The following is an 11,770-nucleotide window of genomic DNA, read 5'->3' on the forward strand; positions in this document are numbered from 1 at the left end:
CTTTCACCAGGACAGGTGGAAATGTCACAAGGACAGGTCACACATACTGAGCTGTGGCATCCAAATCTCACCTCTGAATGCCTTCCCTCCCTTCAGCTCCATTTAACCTTGGTGAGGTTGGAGTAACTGCTCTCCCAGCATTCTCACTCTGCACACGTGTGAATTCAGCTGCTTATGGACCTTCCTCAACAGCACAATGCAAACATTTTTGCAAAGCCCAGTAGAGATTTATTTGTTACTGCTGTTACTCTGCTGCTGGTGGATCACTCAAGATCTTTTACAGATGGTAGATATCACAGTGGAATTTGATCTGCTGAACCTAAGCAGAGATATCAGAGGGATTTTCCTTGGGCGAGTCCTTGTTATGACATGACAAATACAGGAGGAAATAAGTCATAGTTCGCCAAGCCCTCCCCCAGCTGCTGAGGTGCTTTGGTCAAAGATCTATTTGTTTGCCTGAAGACATGGCTAGACAAAGCTGTATGGCAAAAGCCAAATGCCACACCATGCTGAGAGCAATTCAGGTTTGGGGGAAAATGTGTACTGTCTTGTCAAGGAGTAATTCTTGCATGTTGGTCATGTGTAATTAGGGAAAATGAAAGATGCAGGTGCCTCAAATCAGTGTATGGTATCTGATGTTAGTCACTGAGCACAGCTGAGACCCAGTGGGCCAAGGCTTTTGTGTTCATGGAGGGCTCAGTAGATGTTCTTTTGTGGACTTTCTCCTGGTGGCAGACATGGAGAGTACACTGTCACTTCAGTCTGTGTGACACTGACGTGATTCTTCATGGGCAGTGGTGTCTGGCAGGTGAGAGTTTCTGCTTGCTTGGTTGGAGTCTGTCCCCTGATGTGTGTGCAGCAGGAGTGTTTGAGCTTTAGTCTGGGAGAGGAAGTGTTTCTCTAGGTTCAGTCATGAAGGTCCCGGGCTTGGTTTTCCTGCTGGGATGACATCTGTGTTGGCTGTCCACCATTTCTCACTCTCTGTGGTCTTTTGTTGGTCTTGAGTGGAGGATTAGGCTGAAAATGGTAACTGAAGTAAAGAGGGTTTCTGCTTGCTATGTGTAGCACTTTTTTTGAAAGGATTGGGGTCTATTCATTAATGCTTTAAGCCCAGTCCCTACTTTTTCATAATCTCTATACTGTTAAAATTAGTTGAGGCAGTCTTTGGTTGCTCAGAAAATGAGTTAAAGCCATGTTTGTTGCTGGTATGTGCAGAGTGAAGTTCTCTCAGCTTTTGCATAAACATGGCTTTCCTTCTTCATGCTGAACTAAACTTGGCCAAAACTGCCTGGCCACTGGTATCAGTGTGAGGAGACAGAAGTTCCAGTTGTGTGTTCAAGCGGGGAAGCCTTCCTCGCTCAGAGGGAGCACTGATTCTCTCAGTGATGCAAGGGAGCCTGCAGCTCTGCAGGGAGCCTCACCTGGAAGGCTGGCATTACACTGAGCTCTTCCTGACCCCTCACCTCCAGCCTGGAGCTACCGCCTGCAGCTCTTCAAACCCACTCTTGCAATTGCATTTAGTTCTATCAAATGTTTAGCATCCAGCAGTGTGTTCTCCTGTTTAATATTTGCAGAGCTGACCCTAGGGCAGCACCAGAACAAGTCCAGCAGAACTGGGCTTGGGTTTCATACGTAGTGCCTGGATCCTAGACAGCCCATAGGAATAGGCTATTCTCAGAGGGTTGCACTATTCTAAACTAATCAAATTGCTATCCAGCTTATTTACCAAGTTGGGTTAGTTTTTTTTTCCAACTCTTAATAACGTAGGCAGATTGTTTACATGCTGTGAGCCATGTGAATTTGCCCTATACCATTAATTCTTTTATAATACACTCTTTTTATTATCTCCGGTTATTGAAAGTCCTTTCTGCCAGATTAAAGCTCTTGAAGTGCACAGAAGTCAGTGTGATGTTATTGAAACAAAGGTCAAGGTAGTCATAGGTAAGACTAGGGAGTGGTCTCTTTGTGAGTAGTGTTTTCTCTTGATGATGATGCTGTGGGTGGTTTGGGTGATTACACAGAATCATAGAATTGTTTGGGTTGGAAGGGACCTTTAAGATCATCTAGTTCCAACCCCCTGCTATGGGCAAGGGCACCTCCGTCGAGGCCAGGTTGCTCACAGCCCCATCCAGCATGGCCTGGAATGCTTCCAGGGAGAGAGCATCCACAGCCTCTCTGGGCAGTCTGTTCCAGTGTCTCACCACCATCATAATAAATAATTGCTTCCTCATATCTAGTCTAAATCCATCCTGTTTCAGTTTAAAGCCATTTCCCCTTGTCCTGCAGGCCCCCCTTCAGGTACTAGAAGGCTTCTGTAAGGTCCCTCAGAGCCTTCTCCAGGCTGAAGAGCCCCAGCTCTCTCAGCCTGTCCTCATAGGGGAGATGCTCCAACCCTCTGATCATCTTTGTGGCCCTCCCATGGATGTGCTTTAACAGCTCCATGTCCTTTTTGTGTTGGTGGCCCCTGAACTTGACACAGTACTTCAGGTGGCATCTCACAAAAACAGAGTAGAGGGGCAGCATCACCTCCCTCGACGCACTGGTCGCAATTCCCTTGATGCAACCCAGGATACGGCTGGCCTTCTGGGCTGTAGGAGCACATTGCTGGCTCATGTTGAATCTGTCATCAATCTACACCCCCCAACTCCTCCTCAGGATGGCTCTCAAGCCATTCTCCACCCAGCCTGTATTTGTACTTGGGATTGCCCCAACCTAGGTGCAGGACCTTGCACTTGGCCTCGTTGAACTCCATGAGGTTGGCATAGGCCCACTTCTCAAGCCTGTCCAGATCCATCTGGATAGCATTCCTTCCCTCTTGTGTGTCAGCTGCACCACTTAACGATAACAGTTGGCTCCAGCGAAGTAGAGGAGAGGCACCTGCTTGGTCCATTGTCCATGGAATAATGGCAAATGGTAAAGCTGAGGTGTCCACTGCTAGAAATTTACTATCAAAAGTGTTAGCAGATTGGATCTGTGCTGAGAGGCTTGTCTGCAGCTGCAGACACGGAAACCTTCTGGTTTCAGCTTTGGGTCTGTGAAAGCAGATGTAGAGGCAGTAAGTGCTCTGTCACGTTTGTGTGGCTGGATCTTGGCCTGTTCTCACATGCTTTGAAGATGGTATTCATAACGCCCATAGTTCCGGACCTGCTCTGTGTTACTGCTTTTACTGCTTATTTTGAGCACTAAAGCAGCAAAACCTATTTTGATTTCAGAGGAAAAACAAAAAACAAAAATGCTTAGGCACAAGAAAGAAAGAGAAAATACTAGAGAAAATACTGTTTTGTTTTCATTTGTTCATTTGCTCTCAAAGTGAATGCTGCACGGTGTAAGAGCCTCTGTGGAGATGAAGTGAGAAGTTTAGATGAAGTTGTATTTGTAACTCTGATGGCAGTTTAGGGGAGGATGACAAATAGAGGAGTAAGAAAGATTCATTTCTCTAGTGGGACTGCAGGCTTGGATTCTGAGGACGTTCAGTAACTTGGTGTTTTGCAATAGTGAGGAGGGGTTTGGCAGCTGTGCAGGGCACGCCGTGCACTTAGTGAGAGTTGTGCTAAGGAGCTGGTGGGAGGGTTGAGCGGCCGGTCTTCATTTTGCCTCAGTTTCCTCATCAGTGAAGTAAAGGTGTGTTCCCCATGTTGTGCAGGAAAGCAGCATTTGAGTCCAGATGGGAGTCTAAGGTTTCTGGTTCCCAGCGCGTTCAGATCACGCCTTTCTTTTTATAGCTATGGGAGAAAAGTCAGCTCCAGCATGTCATTTAGTAAAACACCATATAGGAAAAGCAACGCTAAGCCCCACAGAGCTAAAACTAGCCGGTTTTAAATTAGGAGACAGAAAAATGCTTTGCACATTCTTTCTGGGAAATGTCAGCTTTCAGTTCCACACCGGCTGCGATCATCCTGGCAAACCAGAGCACTGTCCAGCTGTGCACAGATGTCCCAAGGGCTGCATGTGTGCAGGGAGCTCCTCTCCTCTGTATGGCCGCCGTGTATGTCTGTGTTCAGATGGACCCCAAAGCTTCAGGCCTCCGCTTCTCCCTTTCTAAGCGATGTCTTACGTCGTTAAAGCTGAGAGCTGCAGCTCTTTCAGACTATATATGGCGTTGGTGCTCGTGGTAGAATGTATTTATAACGCTGTTCGCTGTAGTGATGTGGATTGGGAACAAATGTTTGGTTGGATAAAATCCAACTCCAGGGATTGGTTTTACTGCTGAGTGTAAAATCCGTAGCAAGCTCATAAAAGCAGCAGTTGAAAATCTAATAGGGCCTTCCCCGTGGAAAAGCCATGGCTGTGGTGTGACGTTACGGAGCTGGCGTGAGTCGTGATGGCTCACATAGCAGTCAGTGCCCCAGAGCGTATGCAGGCTGGGATGTGGGGATGCTGCTCTCTTTGTGGCACACGTTGGGACTGCTGGTGTTACTTGTTAGTATACACTGCTGCTTTTATTTGTGTTCTTTATTTGTTTAGAAATACTCATTTGTGCCCTAAGTAATGTTTCAAAAATTCCAGCTGTATTCTTAACAGTATTGCATAGCAGTGACATGAGCAAACCGAGCTGTTTTACATACCCCTAATAAATATTTGAGTGAAAACAATTGGCAAAAGAGTGACACGAGTGTCTTTGGGTGTGTTGATTTAACCATCTCCGTTCGGTCCAAGTTTTCCCCTTGACTCACCTAACTTGCTCAGCCTTTCTTTTGCTGTACAGATGGTTAATGTGCATTGAGCCCTGTGGAGTCACCCAGACTGGGAAGGCTCAGATCCCTCATCGTAAGAGAAGTGTTCTTTATTTTGTTTTCTAAAACCACTCTCTGCTGTTGTTGTTGAAGGATGATCAGAAGGAGACTGAACCACATGTTTATCTCAGTAAAGAAGAAGTTAAAGAGAAGATACAAAGCTATAACTCATCTGTCACTGATAAATTGAAGATGACCTTGGTAAGTTTTGCATAGGGTTTCTGTAACTTACAATAGGAGCAATTGCACGGTAACTTAGTAGTGAATAATGAATCATTTTATTCTTAGCATCTTATGTGCAAACCCATGCCTGGTTTAATGACTCTGTAGAAGGCTTTTTCTTAGATCTGCAAATAAATCTTACATCTGGAATATTTTTATTCATGTCACTTTTTTATGTGAATGGAAACAAATTGTAGAAGAGGCAAATTTGAGTGTCGTTTGAAATGCATTTAAGATTAAATTCCGCTTTAACACCAAGATGTCAGTTTGTCAGATGAAAACCCTTCAGCTGGTAAACAAGAACATATTCATTCTGTTTGGGTTTATAAATGTTTTTTCAAGCATCTCTTTAACAGATTCACAAACAACTGAGAGAAGCAAGAACTTGCAATATTTCTTACAGGAGACTTAATGCTCAGAGCAGTCCTATAGGTTTTCAGCACAAGGAGACTTCTTACTGCTGCCCTTTCCATGCACGTTATATGGACAACTGAATGCAGATAGATTTCTAATTTCCAAGTACTATGTGTCAGGTCCAGGGCTCAGTCTGACCTTCTCCAGACCATAATAACATTCACATTCACAAGTTCTCTAGCTCAGTAACGTGTGAACAATTTTGCTGTTTTCCTTCAGATGCAGTCAGGAAAAATAATTGAAAATGCTCATTAGATTAACATTTATTCTGTTTATTTTTGAATTGCAACAAGATTTGAGCATTTAAATGCTATAAAATAATTTGACAAGTGCAGCTGACAAGTAGGGAGATTAATTTCTTTATTTACTCCTCAAATATATAGTTAGAAATACATGCTAACGGACTTTTATACTTTGTAGTCAAGATCTAATAGATGCAGAGCTCAGCTGTTACTGTTAAGGCAGGTAGTAATTTTATTCCTGCTGGTATTCCTGCTGAGTAATATGAATTATTGAAAGGGAATCTTTCCTAGGAGGTGTCGTGTGTTACAGTGGCGTTTGCGATCTCTCACTCTTCGGTTTTCCTCCTCCACTGATAGGTCACAATTGTTCACTGCTGATTTTAAGCGTTTGCGGTTTCTCTTCCTGTTGCAGAACTCAAATGGGATTTACACTGGCTTCATCAAAGTTCAGATGGAACTATGCAGACCGATCACTGTGCAGTCTTCTCCTGGCCAGGGAACGTGTGCTCACAGCAATAACGAAACTGCTTTTTACCTGCCGAACGACTGTGTGAATACACTTCACATCAGCAGCACCAATACTGTCCGTGAAGTTATTGAGGCCTTGCTCAAAAAGTTTTTTGTTGCTGACAACCCTGCAAAGTTTGCACTTTACAAACGCTGTCACAAGGAAGACCAAGGTTAGACTTAGGACATTTGGGTGACAAAGTGATGTGTGGGGATCTATGCTAGAGGAGCACTTGAAGTAAACAGGGTGGAAGAAAAACAGATGGAGGGAGGTGGCAGTCTTTGTCACTCTTATCTTTTTTTCTTTGGAAAAGTAGCATGTGCAATAACTGAGTCAGTGCAGTGGGGATATTTCACAAAAGTCAGGAGAACCCACTGAAGCATCTGTGTGGATCTCCCTTGCTGTGCAGTGTGTTCATTTAAAGTGCCCCCTTTATCAGGCTCTAAATTTCAACACTACAGACCTGTGAGATTGAATTACAGGACGGTGTTTTAAAGAGAAACCCTCATGTCAGCAATACCTGCGGTCCCTGCTCGGACAGGCAGCTATTGAGTGATGAGCATTGTGGGCATGCGTGTGATACTTGGTGCATGGGATGCTCTCTGAACCATCTGACAAAAAAGTTAGGTGTATATCGTGTTTGGAAATCCAGAAGATGCAGAAGTTATCTTCAGTGGAAAAACACTTTTTGCCAGCGTTGTGTTAGTACATTTAAGAGTCTGCCTTCTGTAGGCAGATATTGACAGTGGTTTCAGGAGCTCAGATGTTTCTGGCTGTCTGGAAAAAAAAGAGTTTCAGAATGATGATACCACAGCTGTGATGTTTTAAATACTTATTTATAGCTACAGAGCTGTGTTGTATTTCCTCCTCCCACCCCCGCATACATTCAGATCCTGTGTTGACTAGAAGCCGCTTCATTCATATTTGATTTTAGCCTTGTACTGCTGCCATCCCTAAAGCTCGTTTGTTCAAAAAGAGCTTGAAGAATGTGTAAATTTGTGGCTACAGGTGCAGATCTCTGCAAATCTCTAACGTTGGCCAGCATTAATCATTCAAAACATGTCAAACATCGTTACTGAAGATGGTTAATTTCTGTCACTTCTCCTGCAGTTTATATATGCAAGCTGTCCGACAGAGAACATCCCCTCTACCTGCGTTTGGTGGCAGGCCCCAGGACAGAAATGCTCAGTTTTGTTCTACGTGAGCACGAGACTGGAGAGGTCATGGTATGTTACACTCCGCTTTTTGGTCCTTTAACGTCGTGGATGAGTGGGATCCTGTTTGATCTGCGCTGACGTGATGATCTGGTTTTTTGGGACGCTTTGTTTTTTTCTTCTCATTGATAGTTATTTTGTGCTTTTTATAAGGGTTTAGACTGTGGTTGGGCTGGCCTGCTGTTTTAGGGCTTTCAGAACAGAAAACAGCATAAAAGAGTTAAATGTTTTCAGATTGGTAAGATTTGCGAGTAGGGTGCCTGATGCTGTGTGTATATAAATGCTTTGTGCATTTCCTGTTATTTCATCTGTCATTTTCTCTCTGTCTTTACAGTGGGAAGCTTTCAGCCTTCCTGAACTGCAAAACTTCTTGCGTATACTGGACAAAGAGGAGAACGAGCAACTGCAAATCTTAAAGAAGCGTTACGCAGCTTACAGGGACAAACTTGAAGAAGCCCTTGGTGGGGTGTGGAAACCTGGTTAAAAAGGGGGCCAAAGCACACTCAGGAAAAATGCACACTACCAAATGTCAGTATAGCATGCCAAACCCAAAGTACAAAAGAGCAGCAAAGAGTAGTTTTCTTTATTCAGAAGGCTGTTTTGTGATGCTAGGGTACCTGAATTTTGCTATAGACTTAGTTCCATAAGCCAGGTCACTTAGCATCTCGCACCCACAAGTGTAAGGGATTCTGCATGTTTGTACATCAGTTTGCAACCCTCTGTGTGCCTAGAGAGTTTTCCAAGTAATCTTGGTGCAAACTGTGAAACTGTAATCAATTTACTAGGATGCTATGAAATAAGATTATTTTTTTTTCTTCTTTGCTTTAATGGTAGCTTTACAAGTAAGGAGGTGCAAATTGATTGGTTTAAAAAATGAATAAATCTATCTGGAAAATAATCAGTTGGAGCACTATCTTTGAGATGAAATTGATTTGCACTACCTTTCTGGTTTCAAATAGTTACTGTATAATTTGTGAGAGAACTGTTATAGATGGAAGGCATATGAGACCTTATGTTTTGTTCTGTGAAATTTGTGGAAGGCTTTCAGGTAGTCTTCCCAGAGAAGGTAAGGAGAAAGTTGAAGAGAGGGTTAGAGTTAGGGCAGGAAAAGTGTAATAGCTGATGGAGAAGGACTGGTTTTAAATAGAAATAGTATTTATGCAGAGGAAAGTTAAAATACTAATTCTACAAGAGTAAAGTTTTAGGATGTTGTAATATTGTGACTAAGTTTTAGGGCTTCTTAATTTCATAAATCCACACTGGAAAAGAAATAAAGATGATAGAAAAATTGGGAAGGAAAAAGAGGCAAAAGCTGAATAAGAATGGAAGTGGAGCTGCACAGAGGTCACAATTGGAGAAGCTAGTTCCATAAATGTGTAATGGGGGGTTGGGAAGCGCAGCAAGGCTAACCAAGTGGCTGCTTACTTGAATTCTGAAATGCGGATGTTACCTAAGGTAAAACTCTGTGAGAAATACCCATCCTAGTGAGTGTTTAAGATCCAAGCTATAACTACAGATGCGTTTGGTCTTTGTTGTAAGTCAGAACTTTCCTTTGGCTCAGCAGTCCATTTTTAGGCTAGATAATCTTGAATTGTCGTATCTGAGAGACAAAAACAGCTTCATCTGCTTCCTCATCTGTTAAAGGCTCAGTCAGGCAAAGGAAGTAAGAGTTTCTCATTCATGTTTCCAGCATAACAGAAAATTAAATTATACTAACTGTGTTGGTGACCAATCCTAGCAACTCTTGCTTTTAGTAATTGGAAGATTTTCTCTCTCATATTTTTTCAAATCCTTAATTGAACACCTGATTACCAAATTCTGTAGACTGCTGATTTACTTGATTTAAATGTAGGAAAAATGTAGCAAGAAAACATTTTACTTTATTGTAAATAAAATTGTGGTTCTTTCAGAGTTATTTATCTAAAAAGCACGCTGGAAAGAAACCAAAGAAGTGGGAGTGCAATAGAGGCATAAGGCAGGTCAGGTAGCCCATAATCCAGTCATTACCACGCCAGAGAGGAAATGAGCTGTACATAATGGAGGTGAGGTGGGGGAAGTGCTATAGGCTGAGGAACTGCAGAAGTTGGTGGTGAGTTGTGTTTCGTTTTGTTTGGGTGGGTTTTTTTCCTCTGCTCCTAGGATGTTCATTTTGAATTCCCAAGGAATTGTTAGAACTTTGGCGACATCTAATGGATACTGTGTGAAACTCCACGATGCTTCTGGTCATCACCTTAATTTGATGTAACTGTGCCTTTGTTTCCTTTCCTTAGGCTTCTTTTTTGAAACTCTTCACAGGTGTTTTTTGGTTTAAAAAAAAAAAAAAAAAAGAATTTGACAATCATAATGTTTTAAAGTGTTAAGAGAAATTAAAAGTAGGACTAACTATGAAGTATCTATATGGCATATCTTGTTTTTGTTTTTTTTTCTCCTTAATTTCACATGTAACATTGTAGTGCATGTGTGAGTTAGTAACATTATCCTCAAGTGAGACACTTTATAATGGTTCAGGGAATGCTTTTCTGTTTTGTTACGGTTTGTTTTTTCTATGAAGCAGCAGCATGTCCATGAGTATTCTGTTAACATCTACTTATTTATATGCCTGCTCGTAACGATGTAATCTTTACATAATCGCTGTTAATGTTGAACCATTTGTTGCTCAGATTTAAACACTGTTTGAGTCTAAATGTGGAGTATAAAAATATGTGAATTTTGTTTTTACTTGAACTGAACTATCAGTCTTTTAAGTGGGCACATCTACATTTACTTCAGCCAAAAACCTCAATCAGTGTTGTATGCACTATGAGTTTTGAATTGGGGGAGAAGGGGCAAGAACCAAAACGGCTTACTATATTTTGTCTTAGTCCATGGTTAATTATTGTAAGATGTCATGTGTGGGGTTAATTATTATTATTATTATTATTATTTTTTACACACTGGCAATTACAACAGCTTTAATTTAAAGAAAAGTAATGGTCATCCCTGGCCACCTTTTCTCTTTTTAATTTTAGCATCAAATTAAACTGTCAAAGCTTTTGTTGCAGAACTGTTTTCATTTCTATATGTGATGGTACCAGAATGATCAGATGGTTGGGGAAGGGGGGGTGGGAGGAGGGGAATGCAGGGAAACATTAAAATATATGTCTTTAAAGACAAACAAGCATTAAACTATTTATAATTTTGACAAGCTTAGTTTTATTTTTATAGGGAAGTTTTTATTCCCCTAAAAGTTATTAATGAAATGGCAAGTGATGGTTCCATTATTAAAGTTGAAGTTGGCAATACTTTGCTTTGTGGTACGTTTTTATTTTCCCATGATCTGGAGTTCGTGTTGTGATGGTTGGATACTGGATGAGGCTTCTCTGTGGCACTGGGTCATGGTTAGGAGATGTAGTGTCTGTGTGCATGTTCCCAGTTATACAGAATGACAGAAGTACGTGATTTTACTTCAATTTGCTTCCTGCTTTTGGTAAAGAATAATGCAAGCACAACTAAATAAATAGATTTATTTTTTCCCCCCCCAAATACCTCATCATGGGCTGAACATGAGTGAAATGGGAACTCCCTTCTTGCTCCTCCATGAGTAATCAGGATGGTACCTGTGCTGTGGAAATGAGTGCCACACAAGTATGTAAGGCTGGCTGTGTCTTTGTGGGGTGGTGGTGTGCTGTAATGCTCTTCCGGTCCCTGCTGTGCTTTTATTAGAGGGCAAGAAAAATACCAGTTCTCCTTTGACCTTGGTGTGAATCCAAAAGGTGAAAATCCAGCCGTGTTCCTGACTGCCCAAGATCCTCTGGCCTAGTTGTGTGGGAGAAGTGAGTGCAGGGAGGTTGCAGGGTAAGTGTGCATGTGCTGCACCTGCACTGGTGAAAAGGCTCACAAGGACAGAGAGCTGGTGAAGCTGCTCTGGCTCCCCAAGTTGGCTGATATGAAATTCGGGATGTATCAAAGCAGTATTGGAGGTGCAGTGGTGATCAGAAATAAAAACAAGTCACCATCTGACCAGCACGCAATCTTTCTGAAGTACCAGATTCCTGGAAGAGCCTCTGGGTTTGCTGATGAAGTCGGTGTTTTTGAGGCCAGGTTCACCCATCAGCAGGCTCCCTCTGCTGTTCGTGACGCCGTGGTGCTTTGGCAGAACACACAAGCCCTGACCCAGCACCAGCGTGGGAAGGCCTCCCATGGCCCACGCGTGGCTCCAGCTGTCCTGCGCTGAACATGAAGCTGACACGGCAGACCTGCTGCACCCAGCAGGTTCCAGCCAATCTCTGCTCCTCAGAAATTGCAAAATGCTGAGAGGAGTGGCTGGGACAGGAACGAGTCCAGCAGCAGGCCTTTACACCAGTCTCACTACTGGCTCCAAACAACCTGCTGCCTAAAAGCTCCCATCAGCTAAAGACTAAGAGAACTTTCCAAGATTGTCAGCTACCTTCCCTCGTG

General features: G+C 42.7%; 1 protein-coding gene across 1 annotated transcript in view; it reads left to right on the forward strand.

Annotated features, from left to right (window-relative positions):
* The window catches only part of RASSF3 (Ras association domain family member 3), a 50,723-nt gene extending 40,108 nt beyond the window's left edge, over positions 1 to 10,615 (forward strand). The window contains exons 2-5 of the mRNA XM_042816334.1: positions 4,827 to 4,934; positions 6,024 to 6,291; positions 7,230 to 7,345; positions 7,668 to 10,615. Coding sequence (XP_042672268.1) covers positions 4,827 to 4,934; positions 6,024 to 6,291; positions 7,230 to 7,345; positions 7,668 to 7,817 — 642 coding nt within the window. The 3' untranslated portion in view covers positions 7,818 to 10,615. The remainder of the gene's footprint in view (positions 1 to 4,826; positions 4,935 to 6,023; positions 6,292 to 7,229; positions 7,346 to 7,667) is intronic.
* Positions 10,616 to 11,770: the final 1,155 nt, after the last annotated feature.

This window comes from Centrocercus urophasianus, unplaced genomic scaffold (genome assembly GCF_019232065.1).
Source record: "Centrocercus urophasianus isolate 14NV4802_14NV808 unplaced genomic scaffold, USGS_Curo_1.0 seq_15, whole genome shotgun sequence".
In the NCBI taxonomy this organism is placed as follows: Eukaryota; Metazoa; Chordata; class Aves; order Galliformes; family Phasianidae; genus Centrocercus; species Centrocercus urophasianus.